The sequence below is a fragment of the Notechis scutatus genome, chromosome 3, assembly GCF_049901735.1.
Source record: "Notechis scutatus isolate UNSWTSFEM ecotype Mainland chromosome 3, rNotScu1.2, whole genome shotgun sequence".
Classification (NCBI taxonomy): Eukaryota; Metazoa; Chordata; class Lepidosauria; order Squamata; family Elapidae; genus Notechis; species Notechis scutatus.
In genome coordinates this window covers 34,490,308-34,509,424 of record NC_142011.1, presented here as the reverse complement: position 1 = coordinate 34,509,424, position 19,117 = coordinate 34,490,308, and the positions used below count along the sequence as shown (strand labels likewise).

General features: G+C 36.2%; 1 protein-coding gene across 2 annotated transcripts in view; it reads left to right on the top strand.

Moving 5' to 3' along the window:
• Positions 1-18,852, top strand: part of ACSS2 (acyl-CoA synthetase short chain family member 2) — a 54,500-nt gene extending 35,648 nt beyond the window's left edge. The window contains exons 8-19 of one of the 2 annotated variants that reach the window (XM_026684006.2): positions 438-476; positions 5,694-5,831; positions 6,951-7,121; positions 7,491-7,624; positions 8,779-8,911; positions 9,392-9,448; positions 10,843-10,923; positions 12,390-12,498; positions 13,430-13,498; positions 14,413-14,589; positions 16,379-16,453; positions 17,033-18,852. In XM_026684006.2, the coding sequence (XP_026539791.1) occupies positions 438-476; positions 5,694-5,831; positions 6,951-7,121; positions 7,491-7,624; positions 8,779-8,911; positions 9,392-9,448; positions 10,843-10,923; positions 12,390-12,498; positions 13,430-13,498; positions 14,413-14,589; positions 16,379-16,453; positions 17,033-17,160 (1,311 nt within the window). In that variant the 3' untranslated portion in view covers positions 17,161-18,852. The remainder of the gene's footprint in view (positions 1-437; positions 477-5,693; positions 5,832-6,950; positions 7,122-7,490; positions 7,625-8,778; positions 8,912-9,391; positions 9,449-10,842; positions 10,924-12,389; positions 12,499-13,429; positions 13,499-14,412; positions 14,590-16,378; positions 16,454-17,032) is intronic. The other variant, XM_026684007.2, reaches the window with a different exon arrangement.
• The last annotated feature ends 265 nt before the right edge of the window (positions 18,853-19,117 follow it).

Below are 19,117 nucleotides of genomic sequence, written 5' to 3'. Positions count from 1 at the left end.
GAAGGGAATGGTGGGAAGTTTAATAGTGTAATTGATGGAACCTATAATATGCACCTTAAATAAATAGCAACATTTCATGGACCTTTACATTCATTGCCAACTAACAGTTTTGCTGTAATGTAGGAATTGCCATTTAGGAAGGGATGGGCTTTACACAAAACACAGACTCTGGACCAGTTACATGGAAAAGCCCTGCTTCCTATGGAGGGGAAATGCTTTTTGAAATGAAATTGGCTAAACAGATATTGATAGGTTATCAGATCCCTTGTATGCAATTTTCCTTTATGTTATTTTTTTTACAAAAGCACTTTATTCCATGGTATTTAGTTTTCTAATTATACAACCCATCTTTGCTATCATAGCATTTACAGATAAGTGCCCAAGTTCAGTTTGACTGCTTCTCAAACAGTTATATCTTCTTTGTGAATTTTTGGCAGGAAAAAAAGACTGAGAGCTCAAAGAAAGTCCAGCCAAAGGTATTTACTGTGTGTAGCAGAAGTTTTTTTCACGGCATCCTTCTGCTCTGCTTACCACGTCCAGCATACCTCTTCTCTTGTCTGCTCTTTTGCTCTCTCACTGCAATGTGTGGCCTTTTAACCTCATTCCAGCACCTGCATGTGTTGGGGGCGTCACTGTCACAATGGGTTGAAGGGAACTTGGAGGCACATTTCAACAGCTTGGGATTAGGGGGTAGGGAAAATTAGGGGGTAGGAATAGCCTTTCAGTGCTATCGTTTTTTAGCAATTGTTATTTTTTCTTAAAAGTGTAAATGGGATTTATTTTTGTATTGAGACCATGAGGGAATCTGTATCCTTAAAGGTTGAATGTTTCCTTGGAAATAAGTTCAGTTGCAACTGCCAACTCATTTCCTGGATTCAATTATATTAAGATTGTGCAGAATCATTTTATTGAGATGACCTCCATGACTCAGTTTTGCTTTCACAAACAGCATAAAAAACTGCACATTCCTGTTTGAAAGATGTTGAAAATCGGCCCTGAAATTCTTCATTGCATTGTTTTTCATTGCTGACTAGCAAAACTTAATTGAAGTACTAGTGTTGATAAGTTGTGTGAAAGATCATTTCACATTTGTTATCTGCTGTGAAAAATTGTTGTTTTCTAAAGAACAATTCTGGAAAATTAGCTCTGGGTCTGAATGATGGTAATAATATTGCTAATGGAATTTATAATTACAGAGCTCTGTGATATCAATGCTAGTAAGTGAAGCAACTGGTTGATTACAAACAGATAACAGGCATAATTTATAGCCTAGGGTTTATGAATTACAGTCAATTTGCATTGATTATACTTCTGAAGATAATTGTTCTGAAACAGCCTTTAACCAAATTCCTTGAAATCTTCTATTTTTAGGTATGTGGCCTCTAAAATATTTTTAGAATGTTTTCATATTCTTTGCAATCATTTTCAACAAATCATCAGGGTAGTTATAAAGTGCTGTGAGGTGGAGAGGGTGATAAAAATGAGAGAGGAAAGCTTTGAAGAAATTCAGCATTTTTGGAGAAGTTGATTATGGTATTCAGAAGAGATGAGAAAGAGGCAACATAATGGTCAAATTCACTGATTTGAAGAGTTGCCAGATAGATAGTGGGGAGGGGGAAATAGAGGGAATCTATAATTTGAAAAACATAGGGATGCTTTGTAATAATGCATGCATATCAAACAATTTTGTTCGGTATTAAAAAAGATTGAATGGTCCTATCTGATGGGTTTTTCTACTGATAGATTGCCTGCATTAGGAGTTTAGATGAGCCAGATTATTTTTGAAGTACAGTATTTTCCAATGGTGACTAGATTCTCACGTTCCACTAAACCATGGTTAGACTAACGTGGTTTTGGCAGAGCATATTTGAGGAACTCAACCATTACAGTTTGCAAAGTGTGTTTTAGCAATGTGATGTGTCATTGTATAACAAGCCATGGTTAGAGAATACAATGGATTGATGAAATGGGTAAACTCAGACATGATTATATTCTCAAGTAAGAAAAAGCATTGCCAATCATGGATTGCAAACTTACAAAAGAGGGTGGGAATATCTGTGAGGAAGGGATAATGGTGGTGAATACAAAGTTTTCTCATTCTTTGGTAATAGTTAGCATCATGATATTGTTATAAAATGATTTGCTTTGATATTGGCAAACTATTTTTTTCAGGAATTCAGAATCTCTGAAATGACTTTTTGATCCCAATTTGAAGGTGCTTGTGCAAACTATTTTTTTAAGCCTGCTTTTGGAAAGGGATTATTTGGTAGAATGGGATAATTCATAAAGAAATTGTACACAGAGTGAAAAAGCTACATTAGATTTATTAAATTGCTTCCTTTTTATCAGTAGTTTTACTCCTTCTTTCAGTAAATCTTAGGCTGTGTAAAGAAGGTGAAATTATTTTGCATAAGGATATTCAGTTTCTGGTAGTACAAATAGTGTTGCTGCTTATATACAATTTCCATGCCAGCCTTTATGAATAGCTAAGCTTTGTGTTTTTTGAGCTACCTGGATTACAATGTTCAAAGATCATTTTTTAAATTCAGTTGGAACTGGATCCTGTTTCTTTTTTACAAGACTACAATTTACTTTAATATTTTAAATGAACATAGCTGCTTTAAATAAAACCCAGCTTCAAACACAAAGCTGGCTGGAATAAACCAAACAAATGAAATTTGTTTTCACTTTAAAAATGTTTAGAATTTACAATTAATTCAGATGTAATTAGAATATCTTCAACTTAAATGCATCCTCATATATTCAGTTTGTTTGATTGGCTGTATTAGTTGCCTTATTATGTGCTGGACTAATATATAATCTATCATATAGTACAATTATTACAGTTAAGTATTTAAGACGAGCCTATATATCCTAAAAATTTGAAAATCCAATTTAATCTCATTTGACTTGCTACTGTATCAGCTTCTATTAGGAATGGTTGTTTCTGCTACTTTTTGGCAGTGGGGGTGGGGGGATTGGATTATTTAGTATTATCTGGTTCGGGCTACATGTTGAATCTCTGCAGAGGTCACTGCCTAGACGTAACTCATTCTGGTGAAGGACAAAGCCATATCTGACAGCCATGCAAAAACAGAACAATTCTTTTGGAAGTTTTATTTTTCTTTTATACCTCCAAATTTTACATTTTGAATCAGTAGAAAGACAGTGCTTCCATTTTTGATTTTTTTAAAAAAACTGTGTTCTCAGCTCTGGAAAATACTGGTTTGATGCTTGTGTCAAATGATAATGAATGACTTGATCATGCCTCATTGCCAAGCAGTGAGTTTGCTTACAGCTACTGCCTGCTGCCTGGGCATCTCCATCTAAAACTTTTGCTAATTGATACTATAACACTCAATGGTTCTTCATTCAAAACATTATGTTTAGGATCAAAAAAGGTAATGTTATTAAAAAACATTTTACACATTTAAAAAAATACATGAAGTTCACACAAAATTATGTTGGGCATTTCTTGTGTAATTAAGGATAGTGATTTTTCTCTTATGATATATAAATTTAAAAAGCTAACAATATGGGGGAGTTTTGCTAATAAAGCAAATGCTTCCTTCAAAGACATTATATTTTGAGATGCTGCCAGCCATTATCATAAGGGGGAATAGATCTATCAGAGTTAAATAATTTATCTGACTGTAGGGAATTACAGTGGAAATGTATGAGAATAGAGAGATTTAATTTACACGTCTGAATTGCATAGAAAAAACCCAAAGCATTTGTTGATTAGTGTAATATGCTAGAACTTACTGCATGGATTGTCAATTTTTTGTGGCTCAACTTTTGTTGGCTGTTCTTGGAATGGCTCTAACTTGAATGTTGGACCAGGACTATGTTGCAAATCCAAAAGTGCCTTAGACTGTGGTTTTATCAGAAATATTGGAAGGCAAACTTTACTCAGGGTGCCCGGGCATCCTCAAAATTGAACTTCAACATATTTGGAAGGAGCTGACTTCCAAGTGTTGCTCATATACATGCAAAATGCTGTCTTTTAGCCTCAGCATGCTCTTCTTTCAGTAGAAAGATGGGACACTGACATGCTGCTTAGATTGTTCTGTTTGTTTCAGATATTTAAATCACTTTTATGCCACTGCTGCCTCCTTGAAACAAAGCAGAACTAATAGACAATCTTTCATTATGTGTAACACTGACAAAAATATTCTGCATGCAAAGTCCTTCTGACTCTTTTTAAAATTGTGTTGATACCTGCTGTGCTTCCCAGGTAAAGATTTTTCTACTTAAAAGTGCACATTGCTAGAGAGAGGAGTTAAAATGCATGTTGTGTCAGATTTGCAAATGTTTTGAAAGCATTTTTTAGGTTTTCTTGGCTACCATAAGAGGAATGCACTATTGGAGGCTTATATGAATAAAGAAGAAAAAGAGTACTACTGTAAAGTGATGTAAAGGTTTTGACTGGATAGAAGGGATTGATCAAGATCTGAGGGATCATTCAAGGCAGGGGTCCCCAACCACCGGTCCGCGGACCGGTACCGGTCCGCGGAACAAGTCCTACCGGGCCGCTGGTTGCTGGGCGCCGCCATCTTTTTTTGATGAAAAAGTGCTTCCGGTGAGCTTTTCCGGGTAGAAAGCCATTTCTACCCGGAAAAGCTCACCGAAGCGCTACTGCCATCTTTTTGATGAAAAAGTGCTTCCGGTGAGGTCACCGGAAGGACTTTTTCATCAAAAAGATGGCGGCGCCCAGCTGATGCCGGTACCGGGCCGCGGCGCCCAGCTGATGCCGGTACCGGGCCGCGGCATAAAAAAGGTTGGGGATCACTGATTCAAGGGACCAAGATCAAGATTAAAATTAATTCTGTCCTTAAAAAAAACTAAAAACCGATTCTACATTTAATATGATATTAGATACAAACTTAAACATGATTCAAGTAGTCAAAAAGAAAAAAAAACAAGAGCATGAAGCTTCTTATAATGATTATAGTGAAACCACTTGTGCATCAAAATGTTTGGATGCTCACAAAATCATAGAAAAGATGCCATCTAGTAGTGGAGTATCTGGATTTTTGATACAGTATGGTAATCCCTGTCTATATGATTTTTTTCTAGTATATCTTAATTCCATTATGTTCCCTAAAGACAAAAGACAAGTCCAATGAGAAATATCATTAATATAACCAATTAATATATCACTTCTGATGCTAACTCTTTAAGCGTAAATAGATTTCTAAGTCAGTCCCATTCTACATTTATACACATTTTAGAAATATTGACTCAGCTCACTGGATTAATGTACCGGTAATGGGTACAGAGCTTGCAAAGCATGTTTTTAGAAATAGTGACTACTAGAGTAGCATATGTGTTTTCCTTTTATCAGTATCTTGTGTTCTGATTCCAGTGATATACTAATATTAATAATAAAGCTAGTAGCTTCCCTTACATTTGGAAAAATCATTATTTTCAAGAAAAACAAATGTAGTATTAAAGAGTCTCTCAGTAGCCATAGAAAATATGTTGAATTCAAGTAGGAAATAAAATTGTCCACAGGTTTAAGCAAGTGTTGCTGTGTCATGAAGCTTTGTAGCAAATAACAAGGGTTAGAATCAGTAAAACAAGAACTTTTCAGCTACTCTGGAATAATTTTTCGTTCAGCTGCAAGAGTGCATTTGTTTTTTCCCCTGGTTAGACTGCATTTAAGTATTATGACGTGTGGTTTCCTTCAGACTCCTTGGGATCCAGAAGTTGATGTTTGGTGGCATGACATAATGAAAAATGCTAGCAAGGAGTGTGAACCTGTCTGGTGTGATGCAGAAGATGACTTGTTTATTCTCTACACCAGTGGATCAACAGGGAAACCAAAGGTATGTCAACATTTTCCTGGACTGGTGTTAAGTAGAAAGATATAGTACTGCTTTTGTCAAATTGTACTCTTTTACTGCTCTTGGTTCTATGTCTACACACTGTTTTTAAACTTCATTTGTTTATAATTCTACTTGAGATAGAGTACTGAATAAAGGATAATTATAATAATGAAATCAAAGAATGCTATAATTTCTGCCCATTCTGTTCCATTAATTTGCAGAGCTCCAAAAACTCTGGAGCTGACACCTTCTAACACAATAAAAGATAATCTATCTCAAGGTTAAATTTTGGGGGCTTTAATGCTTAGTTCTTAAAAGGGAGTGGAAATTTTGCAAACTTCACTCTCTTTTAGCACTGATGTTGTTACCTAGTTTGGTAATGAAATGTCTGTAAGAAAACAGCCAAGCTGAGAGAGTACCAAGGACCCCACCTTCTAATACATTGCTCAAGAATGGTATATTGAAGATTGGGGCTGGCTTTGTTTTGGTTTTTATAATAAAAGCTGCATAAGACGCTATCATTCTAAATGTACTGTATTGGGGAGGAAAATCAGTAGTGTGATTTTGTCTGTTGTGGAATTCTGTGAAAGGTAGCAGAGTACAAATAAGAGATTTGTGTGGGCAACAGGATATAGATACATGCACTTTTCCAGCAAGAATTAATTGTGGAGTGATTGATAAAACTAAAGGGAACATTTCAGAAGAATTAGTTATTTATTTGGAAACTTTATAGAGTAGCTTATTATAAGCAAATAACTCTGGGCAAAAACAATGCAAAACCAAAATAAAATACAAATATGTAATTAAAAATAAATAAGTACAAAAGCCAAGGTGTCTAAGATAAAGCTTAATATTCCAAATGAACATGCATGCAGTGCTGCTACCAATATAGCCCTAACATCTGAAGGAAAAACCAGGTTTTCCTGGCTTCGCTTCATATTTTCCTGAAAAATCTGATCATATCTTGTAGATGTGCATTGAAAAATGATAAATTCAGCAAGTTAAAACTAATTTCCTGCTATCTTAATACACTTTCAGCAATGTTGCAATTCCTGACAATGAGAGCTAATTTATATTTAAATGTTCCTTTGCATGGATATTCTGTGTTCTTTATTTCAGGGTGTTGTACACACAATAGCTGGATATATGCTTTTCACGGCTGCTACTTTTAAATATGTGTTTGACCATCATCCTGAGGATATTTACTGGTGCACAGCTGATATTGGATGGATAACTGGCCATTCCTATCTCACGTATGGACCCTTGGCAAATGGGGCAACCAGTGTTTTAGTAAGTTCTATGATAAAGTCTGACTGTATGGAAACATCAAGTCTTAATTCCTTTGTAGAGTGAATGGCATCAGTGTGTCTTACAACTTTCTTAACAGCAATGAGGACGCAATTAAGATAATTGAAAAATACAGCTCCCTAAATCATATTTTAACCTATACTCTGATCTGGTGCTGTTTTTAAAAAAGAAAGAATTTTTCTTTGTTTTGACAGGCTTAAAAGAAAGTTTCGTGGAGTTTCTTCTCCACTCTGTGCTTTAGTGTTGTGGAGGTTTCCTGAACGTTGGGAGCATAATAGGCTGTAATATGTAGGTCCATGTGCTGAAATTAGCAGTCAACATGATGCATTGTTAATTGCTATCTCTATTCAGTTTGAAGGGCTCCCTATTTACCCAGATGTTAGCCGTATGTGGAACATCATTGACAAGTACCAGGTGACCAAGTTCTACACAGCACCCACTGCCATTCGCCTCCTCATGAAATATGGAGATGAACCTGTCAAGAAGTAAGCATGACTTTAAGGAAAACAATAAGGCTGATTGCCTATAATTTCCAGGAATGCCTTTTGGAAATATACAGTATATGTAGCACTGATTTAGAGCACCAGAGCAAAGTAGACTACTCAAATCCCTGGACAGCTGTGTTTTGGGTACATGTTTATACTTAACTTTTGCTCTAAATGTCAAAGTCAGGGGAAAGGGGAATACATGTGGGTAGAATTTCTTTAGCTGGAGCTCTGGTGACTGCTAGAGAATGTCTGCCTGAACCTCCTTCAAATTAAAAAAAAAAAGGTAAATTGAAGGGTCTTGGGAAGAATATGGGCACCAGGGACTGCAGATTAGATCCCAGCCTCTCTGGAAATAGGACTAGAAAATATCCAGATTAGGGCCAAATGATATTTTTAAGGCTAATTGTGATGCCTGCATTCTTATCAGGGCTGAACTCCAAGGGATGTTTCATGACAGGACAAAGAACCATGTAGTGATCAAGAAAAAAGCTACATTTAAATAATGTATTTCACCTTTTTGCAAAAAAAAAATATGATTCAGTTTTAGAGAACCTGGGGGCTGCTTGTAAGACTGTGGGGGCTAAATATAACTTGAGACCTCAAATTGTACATGCTGCATCTAGACTAGATTAAACGTGCTAAACATCTTTATTTTTAATAAGCTTTGTTGAATGTTATGGTAGCTGCCTCATACATAAATTAATTCATGATTTGAAAAAAACATCATGGCTTATCCATGTAACACATTAAACCAAACCTAAGAGGCTCCATCGTGTATTAGCACAGTTTGTGAACTCTGCCTGCTTTTTTTGTTCAATCATCTGCGAGGGAATAATATTTAGGATAGATACTGATCAGATCACATCATTGAAACTGTCCAAATGTTTTGGATTTCAGTTTTTCTCAGCCTTAGGCTGCTTGCCATTAGCAAGTGATCATAGGAATTTACAAGATATTGGAATTAAATTGCCTATGGGTTAATGTGTTTCTGCTTTACTTAAATCTACTTTTGACCAGGTGAGGGCATTGTAGATTTTTGAAAATGTTCTCCTTTATTCAGTAATGGTAAATGGCTAACTTTGAAATCAAATTGTAAAACAAGTTTTCCTTCTGGAACAATTTTCCTGTTAAAATTCGTACCGTTTATTCAGATACAGTAGAAAATCCTTGAAAGTGCTGGGAACAGTTGGAGAACCCATAAACCCAGAAGCTTGGTTGTGGTTTTATAGGGTAGTTGGTGAAGAACGATGCCCTATAGTGGATACCTTCTGGCAAACGGAAACAGTGAGTTCTTTATATTCAGCTTTCTTATTATCCTATGAATTATTTGGTTATTTTGGTGATTTCTTGTTCTCCAAGGCCTGGATATCAATCTTACCTGCTAACTCATAATTTAGATGCTGTTCCTTTGCTGTGTATTTGTACCATGTAGTCTCTTCCTGAAACAATTGCAGCTTCTCCTTACCATCAAGGTTTCTTATTAGAACTTGGTTTTTCTCTTTCTTTCACTACCCAAGCTCTTCTTATGCTGTGCTAGGTGAGAACTATTCCTTGTGGACCCTTCATGGTGCCTTTTGTGCTTTATTGGTTAAAATTCAACAAAATAGACATGAATGTTTTAAAAATAAAATTGAAATGATGATGATAGTAATGTCTGCAATAAACCTCTGTGTGTTCATTCAATTCAGGCCCTGAAAATATTGTGTGAGGCATATTTCATTGGTTTAAGGTGTTTTCATTGCTGCTTTTGGTTTCTTCCTGCAGGGTGGTCATGTGTTGACTCCTCTCCCTTATGCCACACCAATGAAGCCAGGCTCAGCTGTAAGTATAGGTCTGGCATATTCTCTTTGTATGCAGCAGGGTTATTGCACAGCTATCTGTTATGTACCAACTGTGGCCCTATCTGGACCAGGAATGGTGAAATGCACAGTCATTCATAAGTCAGTAGGGTAGCTGGCAGAAAAAATAGCAATCTGCTGGGATAAGTCTCCCCACACCTATGGACTCTCCCCCAGCCCCTCTATACTTATATTGCTCTAGCCCAGGCCTATCAAGCTGCCGGTCCATGGGCCAGATACCCTTGTGTCGTCTATTGAACCTCACTGTGTCTCCATTGCAGCCTCACACACCTCCAAACTCCCTCCCATGCAATTCCAAACCTCACCATACACTCCTGTGCCCCCATGTGCCTACTTCTCTTGCACCCTCCCTGACCCTCGCCAAATCTTCATTGCCCCCTGCACAGTCCCACTGAGTCTTGTTCTGTCCCCTTTGCACAACCCCTTGTGCTCTTCCCAATTTGACAGCAGCCACTTCTATTTGCCAGTCTACTTGTGAGCCACCAGGGACTTGCAATTTCCTGCCCATTGACTTGGGTGTGGGAAGCTGTCAGAAAGCTGCCTCACAATGTGGGATTCAGTTAATCATGGCATGGTCAATCATGCAACTGGGATGCATTGTTAGGCAAGGCAATTGTGCTTTATGACTGTATTGCTTAGTGTTGGAAATTCCAGTCCTAATTGCCATCATGAGTTGAGGGCTACCTATAAAGTATTTCATGGTTGTTTTTTCCAGTTGTCTTTACCTATGTGGTCAGTTAGTTGAGCACAAGTGGGTTGGTTGCTGGTTTTCTCACTTTCCATAGCATGCTTGTCTCATGTTTTATTTGTTTTTAGTCCTTTGGTTGTATGGTTTTTAAATTTTGTTGGCCATTCATGGCCACATTTGCAAGATGGGCAGTTATATCAATTAAATGAATGGGTATTTTTTAAAGAAAAAAAGGTTTAATTCCTGAAATCCAGCCTGAGATCTGACCAGAAACTTTGAACTTAATGCTAAAGCTATAGAAGTTTTTTTTAAAGAAATAAATGGAAATCTGTTGATATAATTGCACAGGTAGGCTGTAAGCCATCTATAGATTACTTGGTGTTTCCAGCTCTCTTTTCTGTGGCAAATTTCTGCAAGACTCAAACACCCAGTTTGCTCTTTTAAACTCCCTTAGGCCACATTAAAAAAAAAAGACTGAATATTTTAATTCACCTGTTTAAGCTACATATTCCAGCAATCTACTTTGCAGCCTCCAGATTGAACAAGGTTGCCATTCCTATTGTATAAAGAGATTGGGGGTGTCTTGAAGTTCTTTTCAAGTTTAGCTGCCACCTGTCCATATATTTAGATTTGATCTTTAAAATCTTTCTAAAAATATTTCTGGACAGACTTTTCCTTTCTTTGGAGTGGTCCCTGCAGTGTTGGATGAATCAGGGGAAGAGTTAGAAGGAGAAGCTGAAGGTTATCTGGTAAGAGAACATGATGATGATGGATAGCATGACTTAATCACTATATGGAGTTTCATGGCTCAAATTCCAAGTTAATAACAAGTTTTGCCTGGACTGTTTGTGCTTAACTCAATTTCCTTATTGCATTTTGAGATCCTGAATGGATGCTGATGAGAAAACACTATGTTCGGTTCTGTTTTTTTTAAAATACATGTTGTAAGTAGTCGTGCAGTGAAGACCGTTTTGCTTCAAATTGTCCTTCATAAACTTCTGTATTTTCCCATTTATCAGGATTAATAAGTGTTTAATTGTAGGATAAACTATGGGAAGATTTCAGTGAGGAAATAACAATAGCACTTGTCATTAAATACTTTCAGCTATTGGTAAATAAGCAGACATGGGATGAATTTGCTATTTACAAGTGTTCAGATTACTTTTTTTATAGCAATAGCACTTAGACTTATATACCGCTTTACACTGCTTTACCATCCTCTCTAAGTGGTTTACAGAGTCAGCATATTGCCCCCAACAATCTGGGTTCTCATTTTACCCACCTCGGAAGGATAGAAAGCTGAGTCAGCCTTGAGTTTAGAAGATACCTCTTCCTCCTCCAGTGTTTGAGCACAGCTTTTATTGATTTATTTAATCAATAATAATCCATCCAGTTATGAGATTCTATACCATAGATATTGTGGCTCTATTCAGCACTATATGTAGTTTTGAGGGAGGGTTTGGGAAGTTCAGATTGCTTTCTAAAAGTGGATACAGTACTTTGTCTACTTATTTTGGGTTAATTTGCATGGCTTTTTACCCATACTTTTTATCAGGAGTAGGAGATCATGGATATGCCTGCAGAATAGACTGGTGCCCAGTAGCTGAAAAATAACAGGGTGAGGTTGGAGGACAAAGTTGCTTGGCAGTTATCCAGCCTATGGGTCTGATTACCACATTTCTGTTTATGTTATACAATATCATTCTGTTTCTGAAGTTAGTTACTAGTTTGACTTTGCAGCAGACTTGTTCTTTGTGCTAATATTTATTCATTATGCTATCACCTAAAATTATAAAGAAATATATTTCTAAAAACCAGGTGGGGATAATAGGAAACTTTCCAAGTCCTATCACTGTTGCATTCCTGTACACTGAAATATTTGTCAGTATATTATATTGTTTTGTTTGTTTTAATTCTGCACTTTGACATCAAGCAGATCTCCATCTGAGTGCTTTTTTATTATGATGACATGTAGTTGGGAACTTGAGCTATTCTTTTTATCATACCAAAAAACATGGTATGTCCACACAAACTACAGTTGTGTGGATCACAGACAGAGCTAAAACATTAACCATGATTTACAACCCAACTGTTTGGGTTCATACATAGTACTAAATCTGAATCATGTAAATCACATCATACTTTGTATTTTGCTTGAACTCAACCAGTGAAGTTTTCTACTTTCCTCACATTTCTCACCTATAATCATCTTTAGGTTTTTAAGCAACCCTGGCCTGGAATAATGCGCACAGTATACAAAAACCAACAGCGGTTTGAGGCAACCTACTTCCAAAAGTTTCCTGGTTATTATGTGACTGGAGATGGTAAGTCTTCACAAAGGAACTTTGACTTAAAAATATTATCTTATGAAACTTACTTCCTGTTTATTTTGGAAATATTTAAGCGTGTTAGAAATCCTCATATATGTACTTTTCTACTATGACCTCATCAGTTTCCAGCAACTGAATTCTTCTAAAGTCGAACTCTTTTATAGATCTCAGCTTTTTAAAGATACTATTCACAGCCCTGAAATGAAGCACATTTTCTTGCAATCACTTGACTGGTCAGCTTTTCAAGTTTCTTCAAGCAGAGTTTCCAGCCTTTCCCCTATAATCTTTACTGTTTCATCTCTCACACTCCTGGTGAGATCCTCTTGGGTAGGCTTCCATAATCCAGTCATTGATAAAGTCAATTCTTCGTCCATTTACTCAGGAGAAAATGTAGAAACCTCTGCTTTCAGCTTCTTTACCCTTTCTCAAGGTTATTAGCAGCCAAGAAATACTGAATGTGAATACTAATTCCAGAAGATAATACATGGTGTACATTAAAGTTAATAAGTTAATTGAATAGTGAATGAGGGAAAAGAAAAAGAAAAATATCATGAATCATGCAGGTTACACTCAGTGGCTACTATTTTGGATAGCAGTACACCTACAATCAATAGCACACACAAAAATGCACACACAATAATACTAGTGCCAATTAGAATTTTTGATTCAAAGGCACAATTCAACTCAACCTATGAAATAACCAAAGGAGTTTAAATCTCATATTTTTTTGTTTTTTAGAATTTGATTTTCCCAAGCTCTGGCAGATTAAATAGTATGAATGGTTTAGGTTTGATTATAAACTCTTCTGGGCCTGGACCTCTTGGGCTGGGATTTCTTCGCATTACAGACCCAGGTATAAGGGCTGAAAAATTGAGGAGCAAAGATTGAAAGGAGCTAAAGGCCTTTAATTTTGTCTCTCTTCCAGGCTGTAAGAGAGATAAAGATGGTTATTACTGGATCACAGGTCGAATTGATGACATGCTGAATGTTTCTGGTAAGAGCCAAATTCTTGTGGAAGGATAATAGTTGCTTGTACAATTCTCTTGTTGACATAATAAGATTTTTAATATCTTTAGATCTTGGTCTTGGTTTTCACCCCAAAGATGATGCATTTTTTTTTCAAATAAGAAAGAAGAAATGTGTTTGGAACTGTACTTGGTCATTGCTAGAGAATACAAACCATGATTAAGAAGAAAAATATCCAGTATTCACCCTTTGCCCCACCAGAAAAGCTAAATCAGGACATGAACAAATTTAAGTAATGTCATGTTGTTAATGGGACATCAGCCAGCTTTTAGAAAATTAAAATGGCAATAAATAAATGCTTATGTCCTTAAAATGGTTTCTATATATATATATAGGATATCTCCTAATATTATTTGAGTTATTATTTCCTCTGAGAAGCTTAAAGGTTATACTTTATTTGTACCTCACAAATACAAATATGAAGAAAGCTGGCATATAATATATTAAAATTATAATTATGCAATTAATATTACATATTTGAAAATAAAATCCTAGCAAGCCATGCCTTGCGTCAAGAAGCTATGAATTCTCTTAAAGGCAGACTATTAAACACTGTTGGGAAAAACTGAAGCTTTTAGTGCCTACTAATATTATTAACTTTTATTAGGGACAACTATAAATTCTCATTCTCTATAAAATTGGCTTTTCTAAACTCTTTTGTGTCAACATTTTGTAATCTCAAATTTTATTTTTCAACCTTTACAGTATGATTATTTCCAAAGAATAAAGAAATGAAAGCAAAGGAATTAATAAGAAAATTTGACCAGCTTTACGCTTTACATTCTGATCTATAGCTTGATTCAATAACACACTGCTTTTGTATGAAAAGAAAAGAGTGGGAGGACAAGCCAATGTTTTTTTTTCTTTCTGTTTTTTTTGCAGGGCATTTACTGAGCACAGCAGAGGTTGAATCGGCACTTGTGGAACATGCTTCTATCTCGGAGGCAGCCGTAGTTAGCCACCCACACCCTGTAAAGGGAGAATGCCTCTATTGTTTTGTGACTCTGAAGGATGGACATGATTTCACAAACAAACTGATTGATGAGCTGAGGAAACAAGGTAATTGTATTGGTTGAAGTCAGAGAAGCACGTTGAAAGTTGTGCATCAATCCAAATAGATATATCTATAGACATATAAAAAACAAATAGATTGTGGCAAATAGGACACAAGGATCCTGAATGTAAGAAGCAGAAATGAGCAATTTGTGTTTCTCCAGATCTTGTAGAACTTAATTTGCAGCAGCCCCAGTTAAAATGGGGTTAGTTATGGGGAAGGTTGGAATTTATATTCTATGGGAAGGCTTTGGTATGCCCACCTCTGTATTCAAGTTTGAGCGCAATCTTGTTAGATTACTAGTGGTTAAACATAATTGTCTCAAATCTAGCAATTCCAGATTTTTCAGGGCTGCAGCTTCCTAGCCAACATGGCCAAATTAGGGGGTTGGCCAGAATTCTGGACCCCAAGCTTGAAAAATCTGTATCAATTTATTAAAAGACGACAGGAATACCACATGGGATATGTAAATTGTGCAGTCTGATATTTTGTGGAATCAAATGTCTTCTTCCCCATTAGTGGAGCTGATATAGCATCAACATGTATAGCAAAAGGGAAGTCCTGTGATGGATGTAGTGGTCTCTATCCTATGGTACCCCATGAGCTTTGTTGTGGCTTTTCTGGCAAAAATCCATGTCTATCAGCATGCCTTGTTCCTCAGCCTGATTTGAAAAAGTGTTTTTCAAATCAAAAGGAAACCTTTTGGTTCTGTCAAAACTAAATTTAGTCCTTGCCTTTCATTTGCTCTTGCTGCCAGCTGGCAAACACTTTCAGTACTTAAGAGCACACTGTACACCCATGAACACGGTGGGAATTCTGCAAAAGTGTGTACATAGTGACTCTCCAATTGTCAACAAGTAAAGAATGCATTGGCATACTTTATGTTTATCTGGTCCAGGCCTTTTACATAATTTTGCTATTTCTTAATATGCAGAGAGAAATAATTGCTAGCATTTCTTTTTCCTACAACAGCCTTTTGGGGATAAGTAACTGCTGAGTAGTCCCTTTCCAGTTAAAAATAAATTCTGAAAAATCCTTGTGCCTTTTGAAAGCATTTTAATGGGGGAGATGTTCCTAGGAAATACATTTGCTTTTCGATTTTTAAGATTTTTAATCTTGCATTTGTAACTGCAAGAGCTTGTGAGAGTGGGAGTACCAAGATCATTCTGTTAGTTCATATAGGAAGAGTCTTGGCCAGGACTCCAGGAGGACTGTCACTGGATGTTAACAGCTCCACCTCCCAATTTCTATACAACACATAGGGATTCCATAACATACATTATTATAGTTGTAGTGGGGGCAAATATGCGTAACTCAGAGATGGCACGTTGCCTTGCTTGAGTTTTTTGAACTTGTTTTTTGGGTTATAGACATGTAATTCTAATATTTAAGGGGCTGCCACAAAGAAGCAAGGCAACATGCCACCTTGAGTTACATATATTTGTTCCCATTACAACTACAACAACATATGTTATGGAATCTCTATGTGTTGTATAGAAGAATATGTATCATCCTCTAGTGCAGAGGTCTCCAACTTTGGCAATTTTAAGACCTGTGGACTTCAGCTCCCAGAATTGGGAATTGAAGTCCACAAGTCTTAAAGTTTCCAAGGTCTCCCCCCTGCTCTAGTGGCAGATTGCAATTCTGAGACTGAACATATTTAAATAGAGACAAGACCCCAATTATCAGCCATCTCATAGAAGAGGTCAAATGACTTCTGAACCCTAACTTTTTAAAAAACATGTTCAGTTTTTTTTTTGTTCACAGGAGCTAAAAGAGTTTTCTTATTTGCAGTCAGAGAAAAGATTGGTCCTATTGCAACTCCAGATTATATCCAGAATGCTCCTGGCCTGCCCAAAACCCGCTCAGGTATGTTTTGATTTTGATACCTGTTACTATGTTGCAGGCTCTTGCTACTTACTAAATGCTATATTTGTTGTGCTTCCAGAATCAGTGTGAGAATTTAAGTCTTTAGAAATTAATTGGCAACTAATCTGTAAGTATACAGCTTGTAAATTAGACAGTCATTTTATTTGCATACATACACACTGAACTAAAGACACATGTATTGCAAGCTTTGTGTAGGTGTGTATATCCATTATAGGATAAGGCCAGTAATTATTCTTTTGGCAAAACATATTTGTACAACAAGGCCCAGAAAAATTCAAACATTGGTATTTCAGTTTATAATCTCATTATTTTAGGATCCAGGGTCCCTGGGAGTATCCATTGTGTCAGATTTGATTTGTGAGTGTATTTTAATTGTCTAGAATCCTACACTTTGTACAGATGCATAAATCTTACAGTTTTACAAATCATTTGACTTCAGCTTCTTTGCATGACAGATTTAGAGGGCCACATAAATTATTATCTGTACAGGATTAATAATCAATTCCCTCATTTCTTTCTCATAATCAAAGTCAACTTAATACTGTACTTTCTTTGTAGGTAAAATTATGCGGCGGGTATTAAGGAAAATTGCAAAAAATGACCGGGAACTGGGCGATACCTCAACAGTGGCAGATCCAGCAGTTATAAACCATCTTTTCAGTAACAGGTGTGAGACAATAATGTAGCAGAGCTATCCTACTAAAACAGCAGAAATGCAAGAATTTGATGAGAATATGGCCCCTGAGAGACAATGACTTGAAATGGGAAATTGTTATGTGCTGCTCTGAATATAAGATCCTGAAGAGAAGACAAACTGGTGCTCCAATATCCAATCCTTTCATGTTGTAAATCTAGCTTTGTGCCTCTAGCACTATGTTAAATTGTCCAATACTTCACATATGACATTTCAGCCTCATTCACCCAATTTCAATTATTTTTAGTTTTACATTTAACATGCTATAATTGGTGGAGCTTAGAACATGCAGATATTGGTATGAAAGAGGCTTTCCTCCTGAGCTGTAGTTATGAGCCTTTAAAAGGCTTGAGAACTAATAGATTAAGCAGTAATCCTCATGTTGAGGCAGTATTACTGAAATACATATTTTAACAATTAAGCATTTGTTTTAACAAAATATTTCCTGAGTACCCCAGCTGCACAGCATAGGAAATGAGACATTTTAAAGAAGTCAAATATGAAGCTGTGTAAAATTATTTTTCCAGTGTTCTGTTGAAAATGTAGACTGGAAAGGATTGTTATACTTTTTTGTTCCCCCAAAGGAATATTATCATCTACAGATTCTAATTTTCAATAATGTTTGTGTGCTTGAATGCACACATTTTAATTTTTGCAGTATATTGTTCCATGATGGATGCAACTTCAGCTGTTCTAGTCATTAAAGCTATGCTGTATGCCTAGATATTCTGTAGAGGGAGGTTTTTTGGGTTTTTTTGGCTAGAAATATTTGGTGCAATGTCAATGCCGGTTGAATCTGGGGAGATATAACTATTTTCATTAATGGGTGAGCAACAGATGTTATAAATATTAAAGGAAGTCATTGTCTGATCAGCTTGTGTTCCACAATCACATAAAGGAAATGAATAAATATATTCAGAGATTCTGGACTGTTGGAATGGTCTGGTTACACTGAAGAAATGTCTTCCAGGTGTAGATCCTGTGTATGACCAAAGTCAAGCTGCTGCTCTTATGAAAGAAAGAAAAATGGCCACCAAACAGCAGACACATTTTCTTCAGTTAGATGACTTTATTCATAGTTCATTATTCTTGCTTCTTGAAATTAGAGTGGTTCCCATTGAAAGAGCAAAGGCAAAATCAAATTTAGTTTTAGATCTGATATGGGTACTTAGGTGAGGAAAATGTGAACTCTTTAATCCTTGCAGATTAATAAATATATACAATGGGAAAGGTTTGTTTCAAAATTTCCAAGGCATTACAGCACATAGTGCTGTTCACCTTGAAATGTCTTTGTATTGGAAACTGCTATTTACTATCTGAAACATTTTTTTGCCTGTGATAACTATGTTGTTGCATCCCTGAAGATGTCTGCATTATCCATAGAACAACTTACATCTGTATGCCCCTCATATTGTGTATTTGACTACTGTGACCATTGCTTTATCTTTGCTCATGAGTATATTTTTCATTTTTTAATCTGCTGGTGGTAGTCCAAGTGTACTTGTGTGTGATCTGCAACATTGATATGCATATAACTGTGTTCTACAGCACCGTTAGTAGGCCAGTGGCTTACTAAATGCTGTTGATACAAATTCCTCTTATTTTTGGACACAGAATGATATAAATATGGCTGGGAAAATGGGAAAAATGTTTTAATTGGAATAAATTAAAAAGATAAAACCTATTACACATGTTTTATGTTCCTTGTTTTGAATGATAAACCAGGAGTCTCACCTGTTTTGCTTAACATTTCTAGCATCGTTTCTTCCGTTTGCATTTGTTTATAAATTAGTAAACCTAACAGTTAAAGGGTCTACTAAAAAGGCCCCAACATAACTGGTTCTATAAAGTAAGATTTCTATTAAACACTTTACAGATAGTCCTCAACGTACAACCACAATTAAACCCAATTTTTTTTGTGGCTAAGCAAGACAGTTGTTGAGTTTTGT